This window comes from Budorcas taxicolor, chromosome 2 (genome assembly GCF_023091745.1).
Source record: "Budorcas taxicolor isolate Tak-1 chromosome 2, Takin1.1, whole genome shotgun sequence".
In the NCBI taxonomy this organism is placed as follows: Eukaryota; Metazoa; Chordata; class Mammalia; order Artiodactyla; family Bovidae; genus Budorcas; species Budorcas taxicolor.
Genome location: NC_068911.1, coordinates 5,792,708 through 5,820,666, shown reverse-complemented (window position 1 = coordinate 5,820,666; position 27,959 = coordinate 5,792,708). Strand labels below are relative to the sequence as shown.

Sequence of the window (27,959 nt, the reverse complement as noted above, 5' to 3'; positions counted from 1 at the left end):
TAGCCAATCCAGCCAGATCCTGGAAGCCTCAAACACCCAGAACACAAACCCTTTCCTGCAGGGAGATGTCCCTGCCCCTCACCTCTTGATTGGCCGTCTGAGGGTCTCCGAGGCTGTAGCGCCTGAAGGTGCGGGATGCCTCTGAGGCTTCCTCCCACCTGTACCTCGTTGGGACGTGAGAATCACCTGCAGGCCCGAACCTCCTCCTTGACCAGGTCAATCAGCATCTGGGGCGGGGCTTGGTGAGTGGGCAGTGCAAAGTGCACCACGTGATTCCAAGAGCCGTCGACATTGGTCAGGAACCAGCCGTGGGGCGGGACCAAACGCCTCCCAAACACGTGCCACCCGCTGAGGGCATTTAAGGCCGACCAGCAGGCTGGAGACTGCGGCTCCATACCAGGTGAGTGATGGGGGTGGCTGGAGGCTTGTCTCTGTGAGTGAGGGCACCGCGACCCTAGAGGCAGTTTTGGGGTCCCTGGAGAGGTTGCTGCGGTTTTGCCCTCTGCCAAGCCGGTGGTTTACCCCGAGGGGTGGCTCCTAGGAGGCCCAGGCAGGGCCTTTCCCTGTCGAACTTCAGCCTTGGTTGGCAGATGCTGTGCCCAGTGGCTTTTGGCTTGTTTTCAGAAGGGGTGGGAGGCGGTAGTGACTGGTGGGGGCTGCTCACCCTGCAGAGCTCGGGGGGGTGGGGGGTGTGGGGTGGCAGGGTGCCTGGGGCTGCATCAACCACACGGTAGCCTGTAGACCTGTATTCTGGTATTCCCCTGCCGGAAATACCCCTGGGAAGTTTTCACCTGCGGAACAAAGCCTTCTGCAGCCTTGGAGGTAGGTCATGGGAAGAGGCCTGGTCGCTTGCCTCCTCCTTGCTGTGACACGTGCCTTCCATCTTGGTCAGGGTGGGCCCTGGAGGGAAGCCTGGCTCTATGACTCCCTGCCTCCAGCCTGGAGTGAATGCAGAGGGGGGTGGTCCCTGGAACTGGAGACCCTCCCTCCCCCGGGGGCCCCACTCCAGCCCCCAGCAGTGCCTATTTGCTGACCTTGGAGCCAAGGTTGGCTCAGTCCTTCCTGGAGAATAAACCTCCCTCACTCCAACCCAATGGATGGTTTTCACTTAAATCCCACTTTGTTTGAAGAAGCAGCTGTTATTGATGTCGATGTGAACACATCAAAAGATGTCCCCGGTACAGACGAAGTGGAGAAATGAACGTGTCGCTAACTGTGTCTGTAATCGGCTCCCCTCCTGTAGTCAGCACCTTGGGGCTCGTGCAGAGCGGCTAGGGTGCGTGGAAGGTGGTGGTGTGGGGTTTTAAAGGTTAACTTGGGGGAGGAGTGGGGTTATTGGGAGTTAATGCTCTTTATGCTTCCGGAGTATTTCATTCTCTGAAGCTGTGAACATGCGTTAATTTAGAATCAGAAAAATTGTGCTTGCAGAAGCCAAGCCGGGGGTGATGAGACATATCTTAATTTAAAACGGTTCTGGGTTCACGAAAGATGCTCAGCGGCAAAGCTTGACTAAATCTATCTAGGAAAGGATAGAAAAAACCAAATGGCCTATAACGCCCCAGCCAGAGAAAGTAACTCAGTGCCATTAATTAAACATGGCCCGGGAGGGTCCCTTAGGTGGGCTTCTCCCTTCCAAGGAAGGGGTCTCATACTGTGTGGGAAGCAGCAGCACTGGCCTAAGGTTGAGGGGAGGGGTATCAGCTTATCAGCCCCCCCAAATGGGTGATGTTTGCCTAAGTAACCAGCTGGGCTTTCTCTGGATCTCAAACTTGGAGACTGGGTGAAGAAAGGTACTGACTTTGACTTCGGCCTCTTGATTCAAAGCCTCCAGCTTGGTGTTCTCCTCCTCCTGGTGAAGGATTATGGGATAGCCAGCGCTCCTGGTGCTACAGATAGCCATGGGAGGGGAAGGAAGCACGTTTGAGCTGTGAGGAGGGAAGCTCGTGAAAGCCACAAGGACTGGCTCTGCAGCTGGCTTTGCAGAACGTCCCCAGATGAAGTGGCGTGGCCACATCTGTGACTTTCAAACTGCTTTGGGAAGAGGGAAGGACTCTGATCTGAAGTCGAGCTTTATCTCCTTATGCCATCTGATATTGGCCTTCCACTCGATTTTTGTTTTCTTTCTTCCTTTTTTGGCTGCACCACACATCTTTCAGGATCCTAGTTCCTCCACCAGGGATTGAACCACAGCAGTGAAATTGCAGAGTCCTAACCACTGGGCTGCCCGGGAATCCCCGTTGACAGTTGATGTGAAGGAAAGCGGTGACCATCTTAAACCCACTACTTCCCAATTACCTTACGGCCATACCTTCTGGGACGCGGCAGAAGCATGCGTGGTTCCCATGGCAACAGTCCTAGAATGAGGCCTTGCCTTGGGTCTCCCCAGAAGGAAAAGCATTTCATCCCCGTGTACCAAACCAGCCTCCTGTGCGCATTCAGACAGCCTCACGAACTGAGCTGGTGGGGCTGCTAACAGTGAGATGCAGCAATGAGGCGGCAACACAGAGCGTTTCAGAAGCGGCCTCTGCTATTCCCATTGCCTAAAATGTGCGTGCCCCTATGATCCAACATCTCCCCCATGTGTTAGGTGCCAGACACGGCGGAGACTTGGTGTTTCCTAATCTGGTTTTGTTACAGATTATTGGCTGCAAAGCTCAGTGAACCAAACCATGGCATGGCAGTCAGACCTAGGCTGATTTCCTGGCTCTGGGGCTTAACGGCTGCGGGCACTTTGGCAAATGGTGCCTGAGATGATTTCCCCACTTGCAAAACAGGGCTCTCTCTCCCTTGCTGTTAATGTTACTTCGTTAAATTTTTTAAAATTGTCGTACAGTTGATTCACAATGTTGTGTTAGTTTCAGGTGTACAGCAAAGTGCTTCAGTTATACACATGTGTGCGTTCAGTCGCTAGGTTGTGCCTGATTCCTCGCAACCCCATGGACTGCAGCACAACAGGCTTCCTTGTTCTTCACTATCTCCTGGAGTTGCTCAAATTCATGTTCATTGAGTCAGTGATGCTATCTAACCATCTCATCCTCTGTCGTCCCCTTCTCCTTTTGCCTTCAATCTTTCCCCGCATTCAGGTCTTTTCTAATGGGTTGGCTCTTTGCATCAGGTAGCCAAAGTATTTCAGCTTCATTTTCAGCATCAGTCTTTCCAGTGAATATTCAGGGTTGATTTCCTTTAGGATGGACTGGTTCGATCTCCTTGCTGTCCAAGAGACTCTCAAGAGTCTTCTCCAACACCACAGTTCAGTTCTTCCTTTACTGCCATGCAGAACAGCCCTCGTTCTCTTGGATTGTAATACCAGTGTCACCAAGACTCAATTCTTGCTCAGTTCTCACTCAGAATTCCTCTTCTCTCTCCTTGGCTCTCTCCTTACTTACAGAATTCTCCAAGGTGTCTACACCATCCCATCCAAGTTGATATGTCTAAATTAGTCATTCCCACCAAAATTATTCCCAGCTGTTCTCTTCTCAAGAAGAGTCTGTTGGTTACCTTCATCCAGTTTTCTCTCTGTATAATGTAGTCCAGCCCATCCTGTATAATTAGACAGATATTCACTGCACACTTGTAAGAGTTCATTCCATACTGCCCTGTAGAAAGTCCAGTCTTGGCCCAATTTGAATAACCTCCTCTAATGAAGCGCTGTCTCCTTTTGTGAGCTTATTGCTCACTGCTCTCATCCAGCAGATATTACTGCATGCCACGCATTGTGAAGGGCCTGAGGAATTGTACCTAAGACACTCATGGTCCCATTGTCCTTGGGAGTTTGGCGGGGAAGATGCACAAACGAGAAAATACTGGGCGATGGTAAAAGCTGTGGAGCAAATAAAACAGACTGATTGAGAAGATACTTAGCTTCTTAAATAGGAAAGAGTTGTTGGGACGAGGAGGCTGAGGCCAGCTTGTGTAGGGTGGGCATCTTGGTGAATCTGAGTTTTCTTCTAAGATCAGTGGGCATCCAGTAGAGGGTGAGGGGGAAAAAGTGAGGGAAATTACACGGTCGGTTTCTTTCTCAATGATGGCATGCCTTTGTGTCGCGAACAGAGTGGAACACAGCAGTAGTAGAAGCAGGGAGAAGAGCGGAGGCAGTTGCCAGGGTGTGGGTGAGAGATGACCATGGGCTGGACCCGCTGGAGGAAGCCTTCCAAAGAATTAGGAGTGGGGCATGCTTAATAAAGTCCTAAACTAACGTGCCCGTGTGGAAGAAGACCGTATCCATATCATAGCCTGCTCGGGCTCCTCCGTGTCCTGTACATATACTCTGTACAGAAGTCCTTGGACCCAGCCACGTGGAAGGGGTCTGTGCTTTCCTTCCAGCCTACCCTAGCCGTCAAAATAAACTTCAAGCCAAACTGTCCCCAGAAGCAATACGTTTCCCTTACCCCTGCAACCCTGGGCTGGTCCCCTCTGAACTCCCGTGATGCTCATCGCCTACTCAGCTGGTGTGTGGTGCCTGTGGATGCTGACTTCCTGAGTCTGCTCCCTGTTGCACTGGGGGGCCTTTAAGGGCTTAGAGTCTAGATGGCTTTAACATAGTAACCACGTACTGGGCCCTGAAAATCTCTTTGAAACTGTCCTACCTACAGGTGCTTTACTTCTTCCAGTCAACATGCCAACTTTGGATGCTCCGGAAGAGAGGCTGAGAAAATTTAAGTATCGGGGCAAGGATGCATCTGTGAGTATGAAGGAAAGCCTTACTCTGTCAGGGTGAGTGCGCTGGTCCGGTGGTTAAGACCCCATGCTTCCACTGTAGGGATCGCAAATTTGATCCCTGGTTGGGGAACTAAGATCCCACATACTGCACACACAAAAAGAAAAGGCATACGGTTGAAATGCATTAAGAATAGAGTGAAGGGTGGGAGAAGATAGGGTAACCAAGCAAGTATTGCAGAGTGTTCTTTGGGGGTAAGTGCATGGATGTTCATCAAATAATCCTTTTAACTTTTCCGTATGTTTGAAAATTTCATAATAAAATATTGAAGGTGGGGAGGATCAAGCCTCATGGACTTTGTTGGACAACTGTAGACTCAAATTAGGGTCTCCATGTGGTCTTGAAACTATTACACTTCAGACCATCAGTTTCTTCATGTATAAAACAGGGCTGATAACCTACCTCCAAGGGTCTGGGTAGAGTATGAAGTGCCTGGCATATAGATGCTTACCTGCAGCTCTGCCTGTCAAGGGGGCTCACCAAGGAGCTGAGATGTTGGAAATGCAAGTACCGACAAACATGCCTTGTAAAGAAATAGGACTCAGGAGTGAAAGGTCCAGACTGCTTTCTCTACTGGGCTCAGCATGAGGCCTGGGCCAGGGAGTCGGTGCTGTGTGTGAATCTGACCCTCATTCAGCTTCTTTGGTCTTCACGTTTCCTGTCCAGCTCTATGTCCTATGTCTGTGTATCTTGATGAGCTGACATATCAAGCTGGCTATGACTTGGGAATCTGAAAGGCAGCTGAGGATAAGGAAAGCACAAGGTCGGTGCCCAGTTAGGACACTATCCCGAGCCAGTTTCTTTTTACTTACTCCCTTCTGACAAGTGTGGCTTGTCTGTCTTCCAAGACCACCGCAGATTAAAGGAAGCCAGTTAGAACATAGGGATGGGCCTCTCTATGTGGACAGCAGGGGAAGAGGTCAGGAGATGAGAAGGGAGAAGCCGAGGGCACAGCGCCCTCCTTGGGGAAGGGCCACTTCGTGATGGGGCAGCGCAGCAACTGGCCCCTCAGGCCCCCAGTGTGCCCCTGCCCTTCCAGAGAACACCACAGTGACCCCAGTTTCTTTCTTTTTCTTTTGGCTGCACCATGTGGCTTGTGGGACCTAGCTCCCAGACCAGGGACTGAACCAGGGGCCCAGAAGTAAAATTGCTGAGCCCTAACCCCTGGATCACCAGGGAATTCCCCCAACCCTATTTTCAAGAAAGGATTAAATAGCTTCTTTAAAGAACCGCAAGTATCTCATACACACTGACTTCCTTATAATCAATATTTTAAAGTCTTCAACCCCAAACTCACCTATCCATAAAGATTAGATCATTTCCCCAGGATCCTCAATACTGTGAAGTCCTAGTTTTGCCCGCTAAAAGAAGAAAAGAATTTGTTTTTTGGTTTGCTTTTTAGAATTTCCATCTTCTTCCTCTAGTGTCCAAGTAAAACTCTTGGGATTAGAGCAAGGCTTGAATGAAATATAGGCTGATACCCAGCAGTGGAAATGGTCGAGGCCATCTGGGGTCTAGGTGCTCGCTTCAGGCCCCTGTCCCACCTGGGTGCCCGCAGCGGGCAGGCCCAAACCTGCTTTTCTGGAACTAATTAGCACTAATGAAGATGAACTCAGATTTAGGGCAATGGGATTTCCAGTTTGTCTCTGTACCTGACAATGGGCAGACATAAACTTCCTTCACTTTGGGAGGAAGACTGACTCTCTAGAGGTGGTGTAGGAGGAAGCCAAGGAGGTGAACCGAGCTGACTGTTGACCGGCTGTGTGATCTGAACTCTTCAGCCTGTTGCTGAAATGTGAAATCAGATGCTTTGAAGTGTGTTCTGAAGACTACTTGTGGTGGCAGCCTGCTCCCTGCCCCCGGCTCTGAGGGCTCCCGTTCTTTCTTTTCCTCATTAGGCGAGGCGGCAGCAGAGGATAGCAGTCAGCCTGGAGCTCCGGAAAGCCAAGAAGGATGAGCAGGCCTTGAAGAGGAGAAACATCACCGATGTCTCACTTGACCCTTCTGATCAGCAGACCAAAGGGGTACGTCGGGAACAGGGCATTTAGAGCAGTTGGGTGGAAGAGTATGTCCTTAGTAAGTTTCTCTGCCCTTAAAATGTTTGATTGAGAACTTGCAAGTTCTAACTGAGGCCCTTTAAGGAAAGGAGTAGAGAGATGGTCATTAGAACTAAACTGATGTTGTCAGAAAGCTAAGTGTCGTTATCTTTGTGGCCAGAAGTCTGGGATCTAACAGGAGATAGAGAAGGTGCTGCTTCTCAGTGAAAATTCACTTGCTTCCATTCAGCCAGAAACAGGAAATGCGGGCTCACGAAGGCTCTCTCTCAGCAGAGGCATCTAGTTACTCAACTTGTCAAGTCTTACCTCGGACTTGAATGCTGTCGTCTCTCTTCCATTCTCCATCCATCTCAGCCTCCCTCAAAGCAGATCCTGGGATGACTTCCAGGCCCATATGGTAGTTTCTTCTTTAAATGTTTGTGAAAGTTCACCAGTGAAACTTTCTGTGTCTGGGCTTCTCTTTGTGGAATTCTAAAATATTAGTACCTCAATTTCTTGTTATAGGTCTCTTCAGATTTTCTCAGTCACCTTTGGTGATTTGGATTTCTTGGAATTTGTCCCTTTCATCTAGATCATTTAATTTGTTGGTGTACTCTGTTTATTGAGTCTATAATTTTAATTCTGTAAATTCGGTAGTTATGTCCCTAATTTTATTCCTGGGTTTAGTAACTTGAGTCTTACCTATTTTTCTCTTGGTCTGTCTAGCTAAATATTTGTCATCGATATTGCTCTCTTGAGCCAACTTTTTGTTTCATTTCTTTCTATTCTCTCATCCTGTTTCATTTATTTCCACTCTATTTTTTAAATATTTTCATTTTTTTCTGATTATTTTGGGGTTTTTTAATCTTTTATTTCTCATATATTAAAGTGTGAAGATAGGTCATGGGTTTGAGAGTTTTCTACTTTTTCAATATAATACATGCATTTATGGCTACATATTTCCCTTTAAGCTCTGCTTTACTTGCATCTCATCAGCTTGGGTTTATTGTATGTTTGTTTCATTCACCTCAAACTATTCTAATTTCCCTGTGGTTTTCCATCAGTTATTTAGGAGTGTGTTGTTTAATTTTCACAAATCTATATTTCCCAGATTTTCTTCTCTTTTTCTTAAAGAGTTAATGCCTTTTTAAAAATTAATTAATTAATTTATTTTTGGCTGCACTTGGTCTCTGTTGCTGGGCTCACTTTCTCTAGTCGTGGCAAGTCGGGGCTCCTCTTCGTCGTGGTGCTCTGATTTCTCTCGGAGGTGGTTTCTCTTGCTGCAGAGCCGAGGCTCGAGGCCTGCAGGCTTCAGGAGTTCTGGTGCGCAGGCTTAGCTGCTCCATGGCACGTGGGATATCCCCAGACCAGGGTTGGAACCCATGTCCCCTGCCTTGGCAGTTGGCTTGTTAACCACTACACCCTGGAAGTCCCCACATTTTCTATTACCTGATTTTGCACTGTGGCTAAAGAATATACTTGGCATGATTGCAGTCTTTTCAACTTCACTGAGACATGTTTTATGGCCTAATATATGGTCTATCATGGAGAATATTCCATGTGCCCTTGAAGAAAATGTATATTCTGTTTATTGGTGTAGCTGTCTGTCGGGTCTGGTTGCTTTGTAGGGATGTTTAAGTCTTCTGTTACTTGTTGATAGGGTATCCGGTTGTTCCACCCACTGAGTGCAGGGTTCGAAGTCTCCAGCTGTGGTATTGCTGAATTCTCTCTCTCTCCCTTCAGTTACGCCAGCTTTTGCTGAGCATAGTTTGGGGCTCTGTTGTTAGGTGAACATGTGTTTATAACTATTCTATCTGTTAATGCATGAATTGACTGTTATTATTGTAAGATGTCCTTCTTTGTCCTTAATAACAACTTTTGTCTTAAAGGTTGTTTTGCCTCATATTAGTGTACCCACTCCAGCTCCATTTGGTTGCTATCTGCATGGAATTTTGTTTTCGGTTCCTTTCCTTTCAGCTCTTTTTTGCCTCTGAATCTTATGTCTGTCTCGGAATTTCCTGGTGGTCCAGTGGTTAGGACTCTGTACTTCCACTGCAGAGGGTACCAGTTTGATTGCTGGTCAGGAAACTAAGATCCCACATGTCAAGCAGCACAGCACCCCCCCGCCCAAATGTGTAATTAGTCTGTTATTTGCCCCCAGCTATTATCTAACCCCCTCTCACCCCAAGCAACTGCGAATTTGTACCACTTCCTTGAATTGTTTTTAACAAATAACCTCCAGGAAAAAGACTTTTTTCTTTATGTGAGGTCTGAGCCCAATAAAATAGAATCTTACAAATGGGATCTCCCAGGAAACCACCAGAAGGATCAAATAATAACTCTCTGGGAATGAGGTTTTAAGGGAGAACCAACCTGTTCTGCCTCCAGTGCCTGCTGGGCTATTGGTTTTTAAAGCGCCCACGGAGCTGGGGGAGGAGGGGTGGGGATAAAGCAAGGCAAAATGCTGCAGTCCTCGCTGTTCTTCCTGGGAGTTAGACAGTTTTCTTGAGTAAACCCATTTGAGCTTGAATAAAATAAATTGCTGCAAACTTTTGGTCAGTTTCCAGAGTTGTAGAAAAAAGTTGATTCTATATTTCAGGTTTCTTGTTGCTTTTGTGGAAGAGCATTTTGAGGTCCTGATTCTGCCGTTTTTGCTGACATCCCTGGCACGTCCTCCTTTTCGCTGCACCGGGGCTTCAGTGCGCTGCAGGGGCTTCCCCTAGCTGTGCCAAGAGGGGGCTGCTCTCCTGCGGTGCTCGGGCTTCTCCCGGTGGAGCACGTGCCAGGCTCAGCAGTTGCGGTGCACAGGCTTAGCTGCCCCGGGGCATGTGGGATCTTCCTCAAAGTGGAAAAAAGAAAAAAGTGCCAACTGTTAGTTTTCTCAGTCATCCCCTACTCTTTGTGACCCTATAGACTGTAGCTTGCCAGGCCCCTCTGTCCATAGAATTCTCCTAGCAAGAATACTGGAGTGGGTTGCCATTGCCTTCTCCAAGGGTTCTTCCCAGCCCAGGAATCGAACCCAGGTCTCCTGCATTGCAGGCAGATTCTTTACTGTCAGCCACCAGGGAAGCCAAGATCTTCTCATACCAGGGATTAAATCCATGTCTCCTGTCCTGGCAAGTGGCTTCTTAACCACTGGACCACCAGGGAGGTCCCACTAGCTTCCCACTAGCTTGTATGGGAGTAAAAGGCTCTGGGGACCCAAGTGATATTAGGAATCACCTCTCCCCCAGAGCATGGGAAGTGTCCCACGAATCCGTGAGACCTGTGAGACCACCAGGAGTTCTTCCCTCTTCTAATGCAGACCAGCATGCAGCTTGAGATGTACTGCTCACGCCAGCTTCTTCTAATCAGGTAGATGGCGAGACTAGATGACCTTCATGGTTCCTTCTGGCAGAGACTCTGATTTGAATCTGTGTCTCCTTATACAGGTCAGCCTCACCATGCAAGAAATAATCAGTGGTGTCAATGCCTCAGATCCAGAACTATGTTTCCAGGCCACCCAAGCAGCCAGGTATCACCAAACAGACTTGAATCATTGATGGGTTCCTAGCCGGATGCCACTGGCCTCTTTGGTCTCTTGACAGTGGCGAAACACCCACATGATGTAGGAAAAAGCGAGTCCATCCAAAAGTGAGATGAAATTGCTCCTCTACACTGTCCTTGAGAACAGCTTAAGATATGCAAGTGTTGTCAGAGATGAATGGTTTCATTTAAATTGGCCTCTGCAGAAATGGCGGCTCATAGATAATAACTAAAAACGCTGCTTCATCCCCGCAAAGTGCCACAGGCTGAGCGTGAGGATCCGAAGGAGCTCTGGCCCAGCTGTTTGTCTCATTGGATAGTTAGGAATGCCGAGAACATCCATAAAGGGGCTTCTCCCTTCCTGACTCACAGGATATGTTCTTGTCTTTCTTTGCTCTCACACTGCAAAGGAAAATGCTGTCCCGGGAGAAGAACCCTCCTCTGAAGCTGATTGTGGACGCGGGACTCATCCCCAGGCTGGTGGAGCTCCTGAAGTCGTCCTTTCACCCCCGCTTGCAGTTCGAGGCAGCCTGGGCTCTGACCAACATTGCTTCAGGGGCCTCGGAGCTGACTCGCGCCGTCGTGGACGGGGGTGCCATCCAGCCCCTGGTTGAGCTCCTGTCTTCCCCTCACATGACTGTGTGTGAACAGGCCGTGTGGGCCCTCGGGAACATAGCAGGTGAGGCTCTCCCCACCGGGGAGCTAGGAAAACAGTGGGCCGGGCATGTGGCATGCCAGGGGAGTTCTTTGGGGAATGCTGTAGATCAGACACCCGAATATACAAACACCTCGCAACGCTGGCTAGAGTAGAACGGGCTTTGCCGAAACTCAGTCAAGTTCAGAGGCCAAAAACTGAAGCTGAAACTAGGTGACGTGCTGTGTTCTGAAGCTCCAGGCTGCTTCGGGACCTCTGCCAAGACTGGGATCTTCCAGCCTCAGGGCTTAGTGGCTTCAGGAACAAAAGACAAATCTCTGTTGACAGTGCTCATGGAAGCTGGGGATATTCTGACAGACCCTTACATCACCCAGGACCGTAAAAGAATTCTACCTTCAGTGAAAGTTGCCCAGGGAACACACACACACAAATGTTTGCTCAGTGTAGGGGAAAATGCTCCCTCTGAAAACACGATCCTAAGATCGGCCTCATGGATTTAGGACCGGATGCTGTACTCCCTGCGTGGCCCGAGAAAGCACAAGCTGGGGATGAGGGCTGCTGGGGTGGAAAATCCAGGATCCCAGGCTGAATATAAATGTGATATCTCTTGGGGGGAAAAACTCAACTGGGCCCCTCAGGGTTTTGACAAATTAAGATCAACCAAATATTAGCAATTTCGAGTTCAGAGAGTCAACAGTCCTCCACGACCGCATCAGCAGAAACTGTGTGATTAGACCTCCAAGGACTTTGCGTGATGGGATTAGCAAACAGAATATAAAATAAGTCTGCTTTTAAAACGCTCACAGAAGTAAAGCATCTATTACAGAGATTTCATCTCTCATTTTGCTTGGGGCAGTAAGGACCAGGCAAAATCGGGTGATGTAGTGTAGTGTAGCTTATGCCTTGCCTGGTGGTTGAAGGGCTGAGGTGTCTAGGGTCTAAAGTTGATCTTCTACCCCAAGTAGCAGATAGCTGTTGGCTAGCATCTATCTGTCTCCCAGACTTTGTTTTGAGTTGCATTTGGGAGTTGCCAAAGCCTTCTGGGAAGACAGTTTGGTCTCTAGTGGCCTTTGTCTCCCAAGAACCATGCATGAAATGCTGCCAACATTTAGAGCGCACTTCCCCGGGTCCGGTTGGCTGGCTCCTTGATGAGACCATCGTCTCCCAGAGACCATGCTTCTAGCAATCCCTGCTGTGTGGTAAATGTTTTCCACATCAGACCATCTACTCGACCAACGTGTTGGAGACCCAGGGGTCTAGTTCATGGTTATACTATCTGCTTGCCCAACCCAGGAATGAGTTTTGGCTTCTCACCCTTTGCAGAGCCTTTTGAAGAATTTGTCATCCACCCCAGGACTCTCTCTGTTCCCTCTTAGAGTGTTGTGTTCTTATCTATTTGTAGGTGATGGACCAGAATTCAGAGACAATGTTATCGCAAGTGATGCCATTCCGCATCTGCTGACCCTGGTTTCGTCAAACATACCAGTTGAGTGTCTTTTTGATGAAGTTCACTAGCTCGGTATACAAGTTCCCAAAGTTGGGAAATGGGGAATGTGCTTCCAAACCAACGCTAGGCCATGTGGTGGGCCCGGCCCCTTGCAACGGCGATGATGAACAAGGCCTTGGGCTGGGTATCACTTTGGGGAGAGGCTGATTCACATTTGTCCTCAAGGTAGTGCTGATCTTTCTTTGGAGTAGGGGTGGAGGTTGGAAGAGATCCACTGGAAGTTTTTCCAAACTTTCAGTTCTGCAAAAGTAGATGACTGAGCTCTCTATTCAAGGGGCACAGAAAGAATTAGTGGCTCACCGTACTGCTCCTGGCTGATAAAAGAGGGTCTAGGCTTGAAGCTTAGAGTCCACGTGGGTTGCCGTGGCAACAGTAGAGGACTACCTGGCTTAGGAATGAAATTCGGGTTCTAGATGTGCCTTAAACAAAAATGAGAAGGCTGCTTCTGAATGTCAAGGGGGGGACTTCCGTGGCAGTCCAGTGGCTGAGACTCATCGTCCCCAATGCAGGGTAGCTGGGTTTGATCCCTGTTTGGGGAACTGGAGCCCACATGCTGCAATAAAGATCTCACCTGCAGCAACTTCAACCTGGCATGGCCAAATAGAGAGAGACAGATAAGTCTATTTGAAAAATAAGGAGCTACATGCCCTGCCCTTCAGGTGAGAGAGAACCTGACAAGCTGAGCTGGAAAAAGGCGGGCATGACGAAGGGAGCTTGCAAGCAGAGAACAGTGCAGGAAGGATGGCAGGAGGGGCGAGGGACTTAGACGTCAGTCCGGGGGCAAAAGGAAGCCTCTGGAGGATGTCACGGCAGGAAGGGAAACGACCTGACCTTCTGGAAAGACCCCCTGGCTGCCGTCATAGGATTAGAGCTGAGGGAGATGGAGAGACACATGGACCTGGCTTGCTGCTGTGATGGGCACAGAAGGGGAGGTAGGAAGAAGTGAGGATTGCCCCCAGGTTTCAGGTTAGGTTGTTTAGAGGACCCTCCTTTTAGAGATGTGGGGAGGGTAAAGGGGAGAAGGAATCGGGGCCTTAGTTGTACATATTAAGTTGAAGCCAGTGAAAGGCACTGTTGCAGCAACATTGGGAAGGTAGCTGCGCTTATCCGTCTAGATGACGCGTACATATGTGTCAGCCAGCTGAGCAGGGTCAGCCAGAGCAGAGTTCAGCCAAGTCTAAACTGGCCAGCTGCTTGCTTTTTTATGAATGAATGAATTTTTTATTCTTGGCTGTGCTGGGTGTTCGTTGCTTTGCGAGGGCTTTCTCTACTTGCAGCGAGTAGGGGCTGCTCTCTAGTTTAAAAAAACAAACCACAACATAAAAACAAAGCTCCTTCTCTGCACCCCTCCAGGGCTTATTGCCTAGAACAAATTCCTGTTTGAAGCTCAAATGCTTTGGTTCCTACGGTCAATACTATTGATCGAGGATGGCCGGGACACGTTGCCGTGGGCATGTTTCCTCCTTCCTACCCAGTGCTAGCGGCAGTCTCCTCGTTACAGGTCCCATTCCTGCGCAACATCGCCTGGACCCTGTCCAACCTGTGCCGGAACAAGAACCCGTACCCCTCCGACCACGCGGTGAAGCAGATGCTGCCCGTCCTCTTCTACCTCCTGGGGCACCCAGACAGAGAGGTCCTCTCGGACACCTGCTGGGCCCTGTCCTACCTCACTGATGGATGCGATGTGCGCATTGGCCAGGTGGTGGACACCGGGGTCCTGCCCAGGCTGGTTGAGCTTATGTGCAGCTCAGAACTCAACATCTTGGTAAGTGTTCTGGATCCCATTGGTCTCCGTAGGGGCCTTCAGGTTAGAGTTCACGGGTCATCATCACTTGAGCAGGTTCTCTTCTTCCTCACCCCCCAGTCTTTCCCTGTTGGTATTCATCCTTTACCTGGAACAAAGCTGGTCCTCTGTGTTTCCCTGGTCTCTGCTACTCTGTAACTAAAGATCTGAATCAACTTTGATCCAAAATCATGGGGGTTTCCAATGACTTACTTTCTCTTAATCTGATAACTAGAAAAGAGAGAGAAACGCCAATGAAAATCGCCTATAATCCCTCCACCTAGTGAAGTATTCTGTTTTGAGAATTTTTTTTGTGTGTGGTCCATTGTTAAAGTCTTTACTGAGTTGGTTACAATATTCGGTTTTATGTTTGGGATCTTTGGCTGCAAGGGATCGAACCCACACCCCCTGGACTGCGAGGAAAGTCCCTAGTGAACTAGTCTTTTATGAGCTTTCCTTCTCCTGGTCTCTGCAAGTAGATGTTAATAAGTTGGGGTATGTGTGTGCACATTTTACTGTAAAGCTCGTAACATTTGATTTTCTTACTCAAGTATAAAAGTTCCCCCTTATCCTCTCCCCAGTTGGTTCCCTTAGCCAAGTTAGGTATAGGTGGAAAGTAAGTAAAGCCAACATCAAACACATGACTCTGTGACATACATCACTTGCATAAAATGCTTCCCTGGACATGAGTTTGAAGCACAGATACCCCTTCTGATTTCTATAATATTGTGTATTATGTGGTCTTCGCGATCATCCATTCAGAGATGAGCATATCATTGCTCAGAAGTCAAGGCTAGTTTGGGGAAAGTGTTGAGGGCATGAAGGTGTGAAGACGTCTTCTAGAAGTTGTTTATCATGGGGGCTTGGGGCCCAAATGCAGCAGACTGGCAAGGCTGTGTGTGGCCTATGGCACTACTTACGCCTCTCACTGGAATGGCAGATACCTAGTGTGATAGGTTAGGAAGATTCTAGAACTGTTGATGGGCTGTCACCATGGTACAGAGAAACCAGAATAAGCCCACAGTCGACCCTCCTGGACTCCCTAGGTGGCTCAGTGGTAAAGAATCCACCTGCCAATGCAGGAGCCACAGGAGACTCGGGTTTGATCCCTGGGTTGGGAAGATCCCCTGGAGGAGGAAATGGCAGCCCACTCCAGTATTCTTACCTGGAGAATCCCATGGACAGAGGAGCCTGGTGGGCTACAGTCCAAGGGGGCCACAAAGAGTTGAACACGACTGAGCTACTGAGTGTGCACACACGCACCCATGACCCTCCTAGGAAGGTTGTCTCGAGTCCAAACACAGACCCGTCGTGCTAAGTCACGTCAGTCGTGTCCGACTCTGTGCGACCCCATAGACGGCGGCCCACCAGGCTCCCGTCCCTGGGATTCTCCAGGCAAGCATACTGGAGTGGGTTGCCATTTCCTTCTCCAGTGCATGAACGTGAAAAGTGAAAGTGAAGGCGCTTAGTCCTGTCCAACTCTTCACGACCCCATGGACTGCAGCCTACCAGGCTCCTCCGTCCGTGGGATTTCCCAGGCAAGAGTACTGGAGTGAGTTGCCATTGCCTTCTCCGAGACCCATCCTAGGGACCTTCGAAGATACTGAGAGGACCTTCATGAATACATCCCCAAAATGCCACTGGGACTTCATTAGCTCTAATTAAATATGCAAAGGAAGTTTGATATTTATGCCCGATACAAATCCAGTAGAGACTATTACATTATAAAGATGACCATCAGTTTAGCAACTTTCCCAACATAAGGACGTGAAAAGGACAGCACTGTTTGGGAAATGTATCACTTGACCTCTGACCCACTTGAGCTGAAACTACTGGGAGGCTAACGAGCACCTTTAAACTACGTAAACAGCCATGGACGCGCTGAGTCGATGAGGATCACGGGTATAATCAGTATTGACAGGCTTCCGGAAAACCATCTGAACAGTACGACAAACGTTTGGGAGGGCATGGAGTTGGGTGCGATGGTTATCTTCCACGATGACAAACTTGCAATATTGGTTACACTTCTCACCTTGGTCCCCCAGACCCCCTCTCTCCGCACCGTGGGCAACATTGTCACAGGAACGGACCACCAGACCCAGCTGGCCCTGGACGCGGGCATCTTGGGCGTGCTGCCCCAGCTCCTGACGCATCCCCGCTCCTCCATCCAGAAGGAGGCAGCCTGGGCCCTGAGCAACGTGGCTGCTGGGCCCCGCCAACACATCCAGCAGCTAATCGCCTGTGGCGCCCTGCCTCCTTTGGTGGCCGTGCTAAAAAACGTGAGTGGCCCACGCGGCATCCCTGACAAAAGGCTACTTTGCATTGGGCTACGTGTTCAACTCCTTTAGGTGTTCAGATGTAGACTGAGAAGCAAAATTAATTGAGATCGTGACAAATCTACAAAACAGTTTCCTAACTCTCCCTGAGAAAACAAGGGGGGCATGCCACTTTGGACAGCCCATCAAAAATTTAGAAGACTGAACAAGTCAATGAAGAGGTGATCCTACAGCTCAAATATCCAGAAAAATACTGAGCCGGTAAATACTGGCTAATCTCTAGGGTTAAAAAAGTGTGCCACCTACTTTCCTTGGCAAAAATGGGAGGAGATTTGGTTTCATTTTGTTTTAAGAGGAAAAACATATTGGGTTATAGTGATGTTATACACTGAAGAAAGGGCGCGCCTTTTCAGTATAAAAATCCCATTGGTGAAAGTGTAAATCTAGACATACCAGGAGAAATATACTAAAGCTTCCTTCTTCCTCCCGATTGCCACTTCCTTTCCCCAAGACAACTGCTACCATCAGCATTTCTTTTTGTCACCTTTTAGTGGATGAGCTATGTTTAAACCATCAACTTGGGAAACAGGTCAGGAGTGGTGACTTCGGGTTGGGGAGGGAGGTTAATCTCAGGCTGACTGGTGGGTCCCCAGGTGTGGATTAGGTATGGAAAGCTAAGCCAGGAGTGCTACCCAAACCATGGCATCTTCCAGGCTGTCAGATGCTTCCTATCCTGTGTCCTACCCAGAGTCTGTACCTATTCTAATCAGAAGCATCTAGTTGGAAATCAAGGAGTGATCTTTTTTCAAACCGTGCCTTTTGAACTATAACTTGCTTGCAGCCATGTTATTTTAGTGTTTGTTTTTTTTTTTTTTTTTTTTTGCTTTGGTTTAAACTGAGGTCACAGTTTCCCCCAGCCGTAAAGTGGGACTAACTCGTGTAAGTGGATAGAAGGATGCCTGAGAAATGAATTCCATCTCTGAGCCAACTGCTTCTTTTTGTTTTTTGCTCTGTTTGTTTGGCTGCATGGGCTCGTCTCTAGTTGTGGCGCGCGGGCCTCTTCAGCTGCAGCGCGAGGGCCTCTCACTGTGGTGGTCTCATTTTGTGGTTATTGCGGAGCACAGGCTCTCGGGTGCGTGGAATTCGGCAGTTGCGGCTCACGGGCTCAGTAGCTGTGGTGCTCAGGTTTAGTGCTCCTTGACACGTAGACTCCTCCTGGACCAGGGCTCAAACCTGTGTCCCCTGGTTTGGCAGGCAGACTCTTTGCCACTGAGCCAGCAGGGAAACCCCCAAGTGCTTTTTGTAAATGACAGGGATGGATGCATTGAGTGCGATTTCAGTGGCTTTCCTGTGTCCTCACTGGGTGGTGTGCTCAGCTCTGGAGCTTCTCGTGCAAAGTTTTACTGGGGCAGAAAGACTAGAAATGTAGACATGAGTCACTATAATCTTAAAACCCCGGGTGTTGTTCCTAATCGGTACTGTTCACCTGTATTGGTTGATGTTGATTCTCTTTTTCCTATAACCTAACGCAGGGAAATGAGGCTGTCTGAATGTAGAACCTCCCTCGAAGACCCTACATGAATCTGCCTTCCTTCCTTCTTGGCTTCTCAAAGATGGTGTCTTCTGTTAAAAAACTAGAGGCCAGTTATCAAGGGACTCAGTGTAAATTGCACAGAGAGTCCTGGGAATAGGTAGCCCAGTGTCCCTAGGAATTGAACCACGTCTATATCCCTGTATTTAAATTCTTCAGAATCTGTAAAGAATGGAAATGTTCTCTTTGTGCAGGGAGAGTTTAAAGTCCAGAAAGAGGCTGTCTGGACGGTGGCTAACTTCACAACCGGGGGCTCCGTGGACCAGTTGATGCAGCTTGTCCAGGCTGGAGTCTTGGAGCCACTCATAAATCTCCTCACCATCCCAGACAACAAAATGGTTATCATCATACTCGACATTCTCTTTTTCATCCTCCAGGTGAGCTGTTCTGAGCAGGTTGGTTTCTAAATAACAGTCTCTGCATTAAGACATTTCATTTGGTTCTAAAAACCTAACTAGGATTCTCTTTTCCTCTCCACTTCCACCCCCACCCACCCCCCACCGCCCTCTGTCCACACATCCAATGGATAGCAAGACAAGAGGCCTTTCAATGAAGGTCCACCATCTTTCTTTTCCCACAGAAGTGTCTGGGTGGCCTGCATTGTTTTAGATGCTCAGGAAACGACAAAGCAAAGTCCTTGTCCCTTAGGGTTTATATATTAGGGGGGTAAGAAGCAGATGCATCGAGTAGGGAGTTGCCGGTAGAATATATCTGATGGGGGGTAGTTACTGATGGCTCAGAGTGGGGAGGGCATGGTGACCTCTTAGATGCAATAGTTTGGAGAAACTTCACTGAGGAAGAAGGTTTGAGTAAAGGCCTGAAAGAAGTGAGTGAGTCTTGTGGGCACCTGGGAAAGTGGTCTCTAAGTGAAGGAGACCTTAAAAAGCAAGGATGGGGGTGTGGCCAGAGAGAAGCAAAGGGTGGAAGGTCCTGGGAGACAGGCTCGTGATATCCAGGGGCCAGAGCATGGACGGTCTGTGAGAGAAGGTGGGCTTAATCTGAGTGAGACAGAGAAACTAACCAAAGGTTTGAAGCAAGGAAGAAATAGTCAGTGAGTCAGATGGCTGGTTCTTCTAGAAGATGAAACAATATACTTGGAGAAAGCAGCAGGACGTTAGCAAGGATAGACCTTGAGGGACCGTACTAGAGTTCCTTTCCATTTAGCTGCATGGCTGGGAAAATGGACTACAAAGCCTTGAGATAATTCTAGAGAAGTCTTATTTCTGAAATAAAGGTGAGTTAAGCCAATATTTACATACTATCTGTGTCAGGTGTATACTGAACAACAAATTACCCCTCTGGTGGCTTAAAACAAACATTGTCTCACACAGTTTCTGGGTTTAGGGATCTGAGACAGCTTAGATCTGAGGCAGATGGTTCTAGCTCAGGGTCTTAGACGTTCAAGATGGAAACGGGGGTGCAGTCTCATCTGAAGGCTTGATGGAGGCTGAAGAATCAGCTTCCACAAAGACTCACTTACCTGCCTAGAAAGTTCTTCTTACCACATGGGTTGCCTGGGACTGCTTGAGTGCCCTTACACTGTGGCTGCTGGCTTCCCCTGCAGCAAGCTATCTTCCATCTTCCAGCAAGGTGGAAGGCCCAATGTCTCATATGACTTAGGAAGGAGGTCATTTCAACAACATCCTATTGGTTACACAGATGACTCCATTTCAGCATGGGAGGGGCTACACAAGGGAATGAATATCTTGGAGGCAGGGATCATCTCAGGCCATCTTAGAGTCTGGCTTTATTCATTTGGTGAAGGTCTTTTTTGTGTGACTAAGCCATTTGAAAAGGTTCAAAGTAACACCAGAGGACTCCTTTAAAAAGCTCACTTAAAGCACTCTTTTCATGCAACTGTCCCAGAAAGAACTGACCCCAGTCAAAAACAGATTGGAAACAGCCCAATTAGACACTAAAACTTTGAGCAAATCACAGATATAGAGTAGAGACTTGGCAGCCAGTAGGCAAAGTAGCAAAGCTGACTCACTGGAAAAAGACCCTGGTGCTGGGAAAGATGGAAGGCAAAAGGAGAAGGGGACGGCTGAGGATTAAATGGTTAGATAGCATCCCCGACTCAGTGGACATGAATCCCTCCAAACTCTGAGAAACAGTGAACGACGGGGGAGGCTGGTGTGCTGCAGCCCATAGGGTCGCAGAGAGTTGGACAGGATTTAATGACTGGAAAACAGTAACAACAAGGCAAAGTTGGGCATAATGTGTGAGAGCACACTTGGGGCTGTAGAAATTTGTTATCTCATTCATTTGAATTAAACACTTGGGATCTTTTTCTTGGGAAGAGTCTGGGCACATCCCCTCTGGAGGACCAGTGAAGCCCCTGTATCCAGTGGGGGCCCGTGGACAGTAAGAAAGATCGGGATAAGATAGAAGAAGCTTCAGGTGGGCAGCAGAGTATGGTTGAGGTTCTTTGAAGTAACTTGGAGGCCATCTGCTGTTCTGTCCAAGTCCAGAATTCTCCAGGGCTCCTCCTGCTCTGGGTCATCGCCCCCTTCCCAGTTTTCTTAGAGACTAACCTAGGACATTGGTTCCTGCCTCTGTTTCTTTCACTCAAAGTCAAGAGCTCACTCTGGATGTACAGAGAGGACTAGAAGGTATCAAGACTTAGACAAAAGTGCAGGCTCTCATCAGATAAATTATGGCCTAACCAATATTTCATTTGATCCACAGGAAGTTTTGTGTGTGTGTGTTTATTACTGCTCACACAATAGCCAGCAGAGTCCTACACGATGACGAAGTTGTTTCTTTCTCTCTCTGTGCTTCCCTCAAAGATACTTAGGTGAACTACTCCTTTCCTTGAAGAGATGTGGGCTTGATCCCTGGGTTGGGAAGATCCCCTGGAGAAGGAAATGGCACCCCACTCCAGTATCCTTGCCTGGAAAATTCTATGGACAGAGGAGCCTAGCAGGCGCTACAGTCCCTGGGGTTGCAAAGAATCAGACACAACTGAGCGTACACTCTAGTGTGTGATTTCCTCTCGATACCCAACACTCCTTCCCTCAGAGCTTTGTCCTTGCCCTTCCTTCTCTAGGGGATGCCATTATTCTGTGATAGACCCTGGTACTGTGCTGTTCATTAAAAACTGGGTACTTCCCAAGCCTTTTGTGCGCATCTTCTATAACTTAAAACCTCTGACCACTTACTCTATTTGTCCTGTCTGTTTTTATTTTTTATTTTTATTGAAGTATAGCTGATTGACATCGTGTTCATTTCTGCTGTATAGCAAAATGATTCAGTTATACCCATATATACACCCTTTTTTATGTTCTTTCCCATCATGGTCTATCCCAGAATATTAACTTTCTGTTCTATAACAATTCTTGTCTCCCCTGATAGTGTGAGTTGTGAAAAGGCTTTCTCTACGTCCCACCTTTATTGATAGTTTCGTGGCCCTTGCCCATAGTGTACATACGAATGTTGAGTGAGTGAATGCCCATGGATGAGAAATCCAGTGATCACCTCTGGATTCAATCCAGTCCCATGACGTGTTTCCAGGGACCTCACTAGCTGCCATGTGTGGCTTCTGTTACCGAGGTCTCCTGCCTGACCTCTCAAGGCTTTCCAGGGAGCACAGGGCCAGAACATCTGTGTTTATGTAGCATCACTTGAACGTTCTTTTCTCTGTTTTGAAAACAACCTCCATTACTTAGAAGGGGTGTGCTTAGTCGCTCGGTTGTGTCCGACTCTTTGCGACCCCATGGACTGTAACCCGCCAGGCTCCTCTGTCCATGGGGATTCTCCAGGCAACGATACTGGAGTGAGTTGCCATGCCCTCCTCCAGGGGATCTTCCCAACGGGATCAAACCCAGGTATCCTGCATTGCAGGTGGATTCTTTACATCTGAGCCACCAGAGAAGCCCAGTTAGAAAGGGGATACCTACAAAATAGTGTTTAGCCATGTGTGTATGGATGGTGGCATAGTCCGAAAAAAAAAATACTGCATTTTGTGCAATGAAGACAAACCTCAATAGATACATGACAGTTGCCCCCTAGTGAGAGGAAGACAATGCAATTTTAATTCAGTCTGGGAAAACAACACTGCAGCAGCCCACTGGGCGGCTTTGGTCTGATTCCACTGAGGTAAAGCCCCACGTCCTAAGGGCTTCGGTCCAGAGTCTCGCTCTTATATGGCCTGCAGGCAGCGGAGAAGATTTCTCAGAAGGAAAACATGTGTCTGCTGATAGAAGGACTCGGTGGGCTTGATAGAATCGAGGCTCTGCAGCTTCACGAGAACCATCAGGTCGCCCTGACTGCGCTGAACATTATCGAGAGACACTTCTCCGAGGTAAGTGCCCAGACCTCCTGTGCAGGTGATCACCTGGCCGGTACCTGGGCTGTTCCTAGGAAGCTGGTGATGGACAGGCAGGCTCCTCCCATGACTCGGCCCTGAGTTTCTTCCCTTCCGTGTTATGGGGGCCACCTTTGAGTGGCAGCTTCTTGGTCCTAGGAAGCTTCCAGACCCCTTTAATCTCACAGATGCTTGTCCTACCTCCTCTGGCGTAGAATCTCACTCTTGTTTTTTTGTTATTTTTCCCTACTTGCCTCTCTGGGGGAGGGAAAGGAAAGGAGTATGATGTTAAAGTGACTTTGTACTGAGAAATTCAAACAACGAAGGGAGGCCAGCTTTTGAACAACCGTTTTGCTCTTTAATTGTATTTTGTCTCTTTCTGGGCTTCCCTGATGGCTCAGTGGTAAAGAAGGCACCTGCCAGTACAGGAGGTGTGGGTTCATTCCCTGGGTCAGGAGAATCCCCTGGAGGAGGAAATGGCAGCCCTGTCTAGTAATCTTGCCTGGAAAACTCCATGGACCGGGGAGCTTGGTGGGCTACAGTCCATGGGGTTGCAAGAGAGTCAGACACGACTTAGCAGTTGAACAACAGCAACAACAAATTGTCTCTTTCCAGAATAGGGTGTTTGGGAATGAACTCTATGATAAAGGCTCCTAAGTTTCCTGTAGGAGCAGGGAATCCTGATCAGATAGCATTCGATACCTTTAAAGACTTTTTATTGTAGTAAAACACATGTAACATAAATTGACTGTTTCAATCATTTTTAAGTGTCTGGTGCACTGGCATTAAGTACATTTCACATTGTCGTACGGCCACCATCACCAACCATCTCCAGAACTTTTCCAAACTGAAACTCTGTCCCCATTAAACAGTTATTACCCCCTGCCCCCACCAGGCTCTGGAAACCACCATCTCATATTCCACCTCTGAATTTAAGTACTAAGCACCTCGTAAGCGGAATTGCACAGTATTTGTCCTTTTCTGACCGATTTGTTTCACTTAGCATAATGCCCTCAAAGTTCATCCATGTTGTAGAATGTATCAGTTTCCTCCTCTAAGCCTAAAAAATAGGCCATCGTATGGATACACTGCATTTTATCTAGCCATCCATGGATGGACACTTGGGTTATCCTTTCGTCTGTTGTAAATAATGTTGCTATGAATATGGGAGTACAGATGTGTTGGAATTCCTCCTTTTATTTCTTTGCGCCAGAAGTGGGATTGTTGAATCATATGGTAATTTTGGTTTTTTTATTTTTTATTTTTGCGGAACCACCATGTTGTTATCCATAGTGGATGTACCATTTTACATCAACACACACACTTCCCCATTGTTTTTTAACATCCTCATTCAATACATGTTTCCTGTGGTTTTTACATTTCTTCTTTTTGCTTTTACTTTTTTTGTGTGAAACTATTTTCTTTGTACTTTTGTTTTATCATAGGCATTTTAATGTGTATGAAGTAGTATCCCATTGCTTTTTTCTCCCAGTTTTATTGAGATGTGATTGACACAGAGAACTGCGTACGTTTAAGGTGTCCAGCATAATGATTTGAAGTGTATACATCCTGAAATGATTAGCACAATTAGTTTAGTGAACATCCATAATCTTACAGATATGAAATAGAAGAAAAAACATTTTTTTCCTTATGGTGAGAACTCTTAGGATTTACTCTCTTAACAACTGTCATATATAACATACAGCAGTGTTAGTTACATTACTCATGTTAATTATCCTTATCTATATGTATTATACTCATTATACTTATTTATCTTATAATGGGAAGTTTATGCCTTAAGACTACCTGCATCCAATTCCCCTCCCCCCTCACTCCCACCTCCGATCTGAATCTGATCTCTTTTTCTATGAGTGTTTTTGAAGGATAACTAACCTACAATACTGTGTTAGTACCTGCTACATGATATAGTGATTTGATATTCCCATACATTTTTAAATGTATAGAAATCAGAAAAAGTCTAATTCCCATCTGTTGCCTTAGAGAGATATATCACAAAGTCATTGACTGTATTCCCCACACTGTATATTTCATACCCATGGCTCATTTATAGTTTGTGCCTCTTAATCTCCGTCACCTATTTCTTTCATCCCCCTCAGGCAGTCGCGTGTTTGTTCCCTCTGCCTGTGACTGTTTCTGTTGTGTGTGTTTCTGTTCTGCAGATCCCATGTATAAGTGAAGCCGTAGGGTATTTGTGTTTGTCTGACTTCAGTTAGCACAGTACCCTCTAGGCCCCTCCATGTTGCCACAGATGACGAGATCAGGTGCTTTTTATGGCTGAGTAATGTTCTGCATCCATTCCTCTGTCGATGGGCATTTAGGCTGCGCCCATGTCTTGGCTACTATAAATACTGCTGCAGTGAACTCAGGGTGCATGGGTCTTTCAGACTGTTGTTCAGTCACTGAGTCGTGTCTGACCCTTTGTGACCCCATGGACTGCAGCGTGCCAGTCTCCTCTGTCCTCCACTATCTCTCAGAGTTTGCTCAAATTCCTGACCAGTGAGTCGGTGATGTTATCCAACCATCTCATCCTCTGTCACCCCCATCTCCTCCTATCCCCAGTCTTTCCGGCGTCAGGGTCTTTTCCAGTGAGTTGGCTCTACGCATCAGGTGGCCCAAGTGTTGGAGCTTCAGCTTCAGCATCAGTCCCTCATTTCCTTTGGCTATATATCCAGGAGTGCAATTGCTGTATCATATGGTAGTTCTACTTTTGATTTTTTTTTTTTTTTGAGGAACCGCCATACTGTTTTCCACAGTGGCTGCACCAATTTATATTCCCACAAATATTGCACAAGGGTTCCCTTTTCTCCAGATCCTCGCCAACACTTTTTGTTTGTGTTTTTGATAAGTCACTGTGACAGATATAAGGTGATATCTCACTGTGGTTTTGACTTGCATTTCCTCGATGATTAGATGTTGAGCATCTTTTCACGTGCCTATTGTCCATCTGTATGTCTCGTCTGGGAAGACAAGTCTATTCAAGTCTTTGACCCACTCGTATTCAAGTTTTAATGTTGCGTTGTTTGAGTTCTTTGTGTATGTTGGATATTAACCCTGTATCAGATATAGCATTTGCAAATGTCTTTTCCCACCCAGTAGGCAGCCCTTTTCATTTTGTTGGTTGGTTGTTTCCTTTGCTACACGAAAGCTTTTTCTTTTGCTCTAGTCCCATTTCTTTATTGTTTTTGCTTTTGTTTCCCTTGCCTGAGGAGACCTATCAAAAAAACATGTTACTGAGATTGATGTCAAGCAGCATGCTGTCTGTTTTCTTCTAGAAATTCTATGGTTTCAGCTATTTTAAGTCTGTAATCCGTTTTGAGTTTAGTTTTGTACATAGTGTGAAAAAGTTGTCCAGTTTGATTCTTTGGTGTGTAGCTGTCCGGTTTTCCCAACCCCATTTATTGAAGAGGCTGTCTTATCCCCAGTGTGTAGCGTTGCCTCCTTGGTCATAGATTCACTGATGCTCTGTAGTTTTGCATTAGATGTTTTTCGTTTGAGGAAGGTGAGATCAAAGTTAAGTGGCCAGGTAAACATGGGGCTAGGGGTTACACTCCGTTAAATGTCAAACTTGAATCATGAGCAAAATCCAGCGCTATACAATCAATATGAGCAGGTTAGTGGTTCTTCCTAATGAGAGGTAGCTGACTTTAGTTTGGGACCTAGAAGCTGCCCTCAAAGGAGAAATGACCCGGGACAGTGATTAGCATCTTCCAGGTTAAAAGCGCCTAAGAAAACCTTTCAATTGCAGTCCATGGGGTCGCTAGGAGTCAGACACAACTGAGCAACTTCACTTTCACTTTTCACTTTCATGCGTTGGAGAAGGAAGTGGCAACCCACTCCAGTATTCTTGCCTGGAGAATCCCAGGGACGGGGGAGCCTGGTGGGCTGCTGTCTATGGGGTCGCACAGAGTCAGACACGACTGAAGCGACTTCGCAGCAGGAAACTCATCCTTTAAAAGGGAGATAGTTCTTGAGGAGCCCTATAAGGGCTCCCAGTTAAAGACTTCTGATCTTGAAGTAATAGCTATCTATACCTATTGTATGCTTACTCACTATAAGGTTAATGTTCTATATAGCAAATTGCTTTTGTAAACAAGCCAGACACAGAAGGGCAAATACTATATGATTCCCCCTACAGGAGGGACACACAGTTGTCAAATTCACAGAGAGAAAGTCAAACAGTGGTTGCCAGAGGCTGGGGGCGGGGAGGGAATGCTGCCTTGTTTAAAGGGTAGAGTTTTGATTGGAAATGATAACACTCAGAGACAGATGATGGTGGTTCAAAGCAATGTGATTTGTCTACTGTGGGTGTGAATTTCTAAGCCACTGAATTGTCTGCTTCGTGGTGTAAGATGGTACATTTTATGGCATGTAGACACACAAACTGCATTTAAGGTCCATCTGGAGAAATAGTTCAAGGCTTCTCTCCTTTGATCTCTCCTCTGGGAGAGCCTCAAGGCTGACTCAGAGCAAATTCAAATCCACAGAAGATGTGAAGGAGTCCATCATGCAGGGATAATGTGCTGAGAGCCTGAAGGTATAACAGTGTCTCTTCTTCCCCAAAGGAAGAAGAAACTGTCACAGCCTTACCGGCCCGGGACCAAGATCACAAATTCTTAAAGGACTTAACAAACACATACCACTGCTGCACAACTCCTAAACCAGGACCCAGACCCTAAGACTCACTTCTTTAAGAAAACCCCTTCCCCTTGGTGTTCCACAGGTGTAAAGCTTTTAAAAGTGAACGTTAATAAAATTTTCCACATTTTCACCTCCATCTATCAAAGATGCAATTAAGCCACTTGTGCCCGAAAGCCATGTGGAATCCATCTCCTAAGTGTGTGTGGTTTAGCGGTTCCCTTTCAGGATCTTCAAAGAAGATCTTCAGAGCAGGGCGGCCTAGAGTTCCCCAGACAAACTTGGGTGAGTCGTAGGTATGGTTTAACCAGTATTTCTTATATTTGACTGTGGATCCCTGGCCCTTTTCCTTGTCAGGTGAGGCTTGTTCATACAGAACGTTCTGCAGGGAAGGCTGTGTGGGCAGTGGTCACAAGGAGAGTGACGAGGATGGGAAGAGCCTGGAGACACGGCACGGGGTGGTGTGGGAACGGATACGGGAGGTTTAAAGCGGGATTGGACTCGATTTGTCTGATGTGCGTGTAGATGAAATCAAGTTATATTTTGCTCTAAAGCATCACCCCAAATGTCATGCCCAAAGCATGTTCTCGCTGGTCCTTGATAGGTGGGCAGGGAAGTTGATGTGTGGGTGTCCCTCCGAAATGACTGGAAGGCAGCTCGTGGTCTCATTCAATGGTGAGAACAAATCTGTGATTCAGTGGACTCTGGGCTTTCCCGTCAGTATCCTCATCTTTCAGGGTGACTCTGCCAGCTTCTAAGGGCTGTGCTGGTGGGATGAAAGCCTCAAAGGGTTCCACTCTCCCACACGGAAGTGGAGAGGGCCTGGGAGATTCCTCTCAACTCCCTCTCTCTTTTTTTAAATCAGCTCATGACATCTAGTTGGGCACATCTTTGGCCGAACAGAATT

At 47.4% G+C, this 27,959-nt stretch overlaps 1 protein-coding gene across 1 annotated transcript; it reads left to right on the top strand.

Moving 5' to 3' along the window:
- The first annotated feature begins 345 nt into the window (after positions 1-345).
- On the top strand, positions 346-27,093 carry KPNA7 (karyopherin subunit alpha 7). The gene is made up of 11 exons (XM_052636131.1): positions 346-400; positions 4,593-4,681; positions 6,616-6,741; positions 10,185-10,267; positions 10,689-10,957; positions 12,336-12,418; positions 13,942-14,205; positions 16,269-16,502; positions 18,285-18,467; positions 22,247-22,393; positions 26,980-27,093. The coding sequence occupies exons 2-11, from the start codon at positions 4,616-4,618 to the stop codon at positions 27,091-27,093; spliced, it is 1,569 nt and encodes a 522-aa protein (XP_052492091.1). The 5' UTR covers positions 346-400; positions 4,593-4,615.
- Positions 27,094-27,959: the final 866 nt, after the last annotated feature.

Excerpts from the sequence above, each read along its gene's own strand:
- KPNA7 (XM_052636131.1), top strand. The coding sequence starts at position 4,616 with ATGCCAACTTTGGATGCTCCGGAAGAGAGGCTGAGAAAATTTAAGTAT. Across the intron at positions 10,268-10,688 it reads CAGGCCACCCAAGCAGCCAG|GAAAATGCTGTCCCGGGAGA; the intron begins GTATCACCAAAC and ends CACACTGCAAAG. Across the intron at positions 14,206-16,268 it reads GCTCAGAACTCAACATCTTG|ACCCCCTCTCTCCGCACCGT; the intron begins GTAAGTGTTCTG and ends TTGGTCCCCCAG.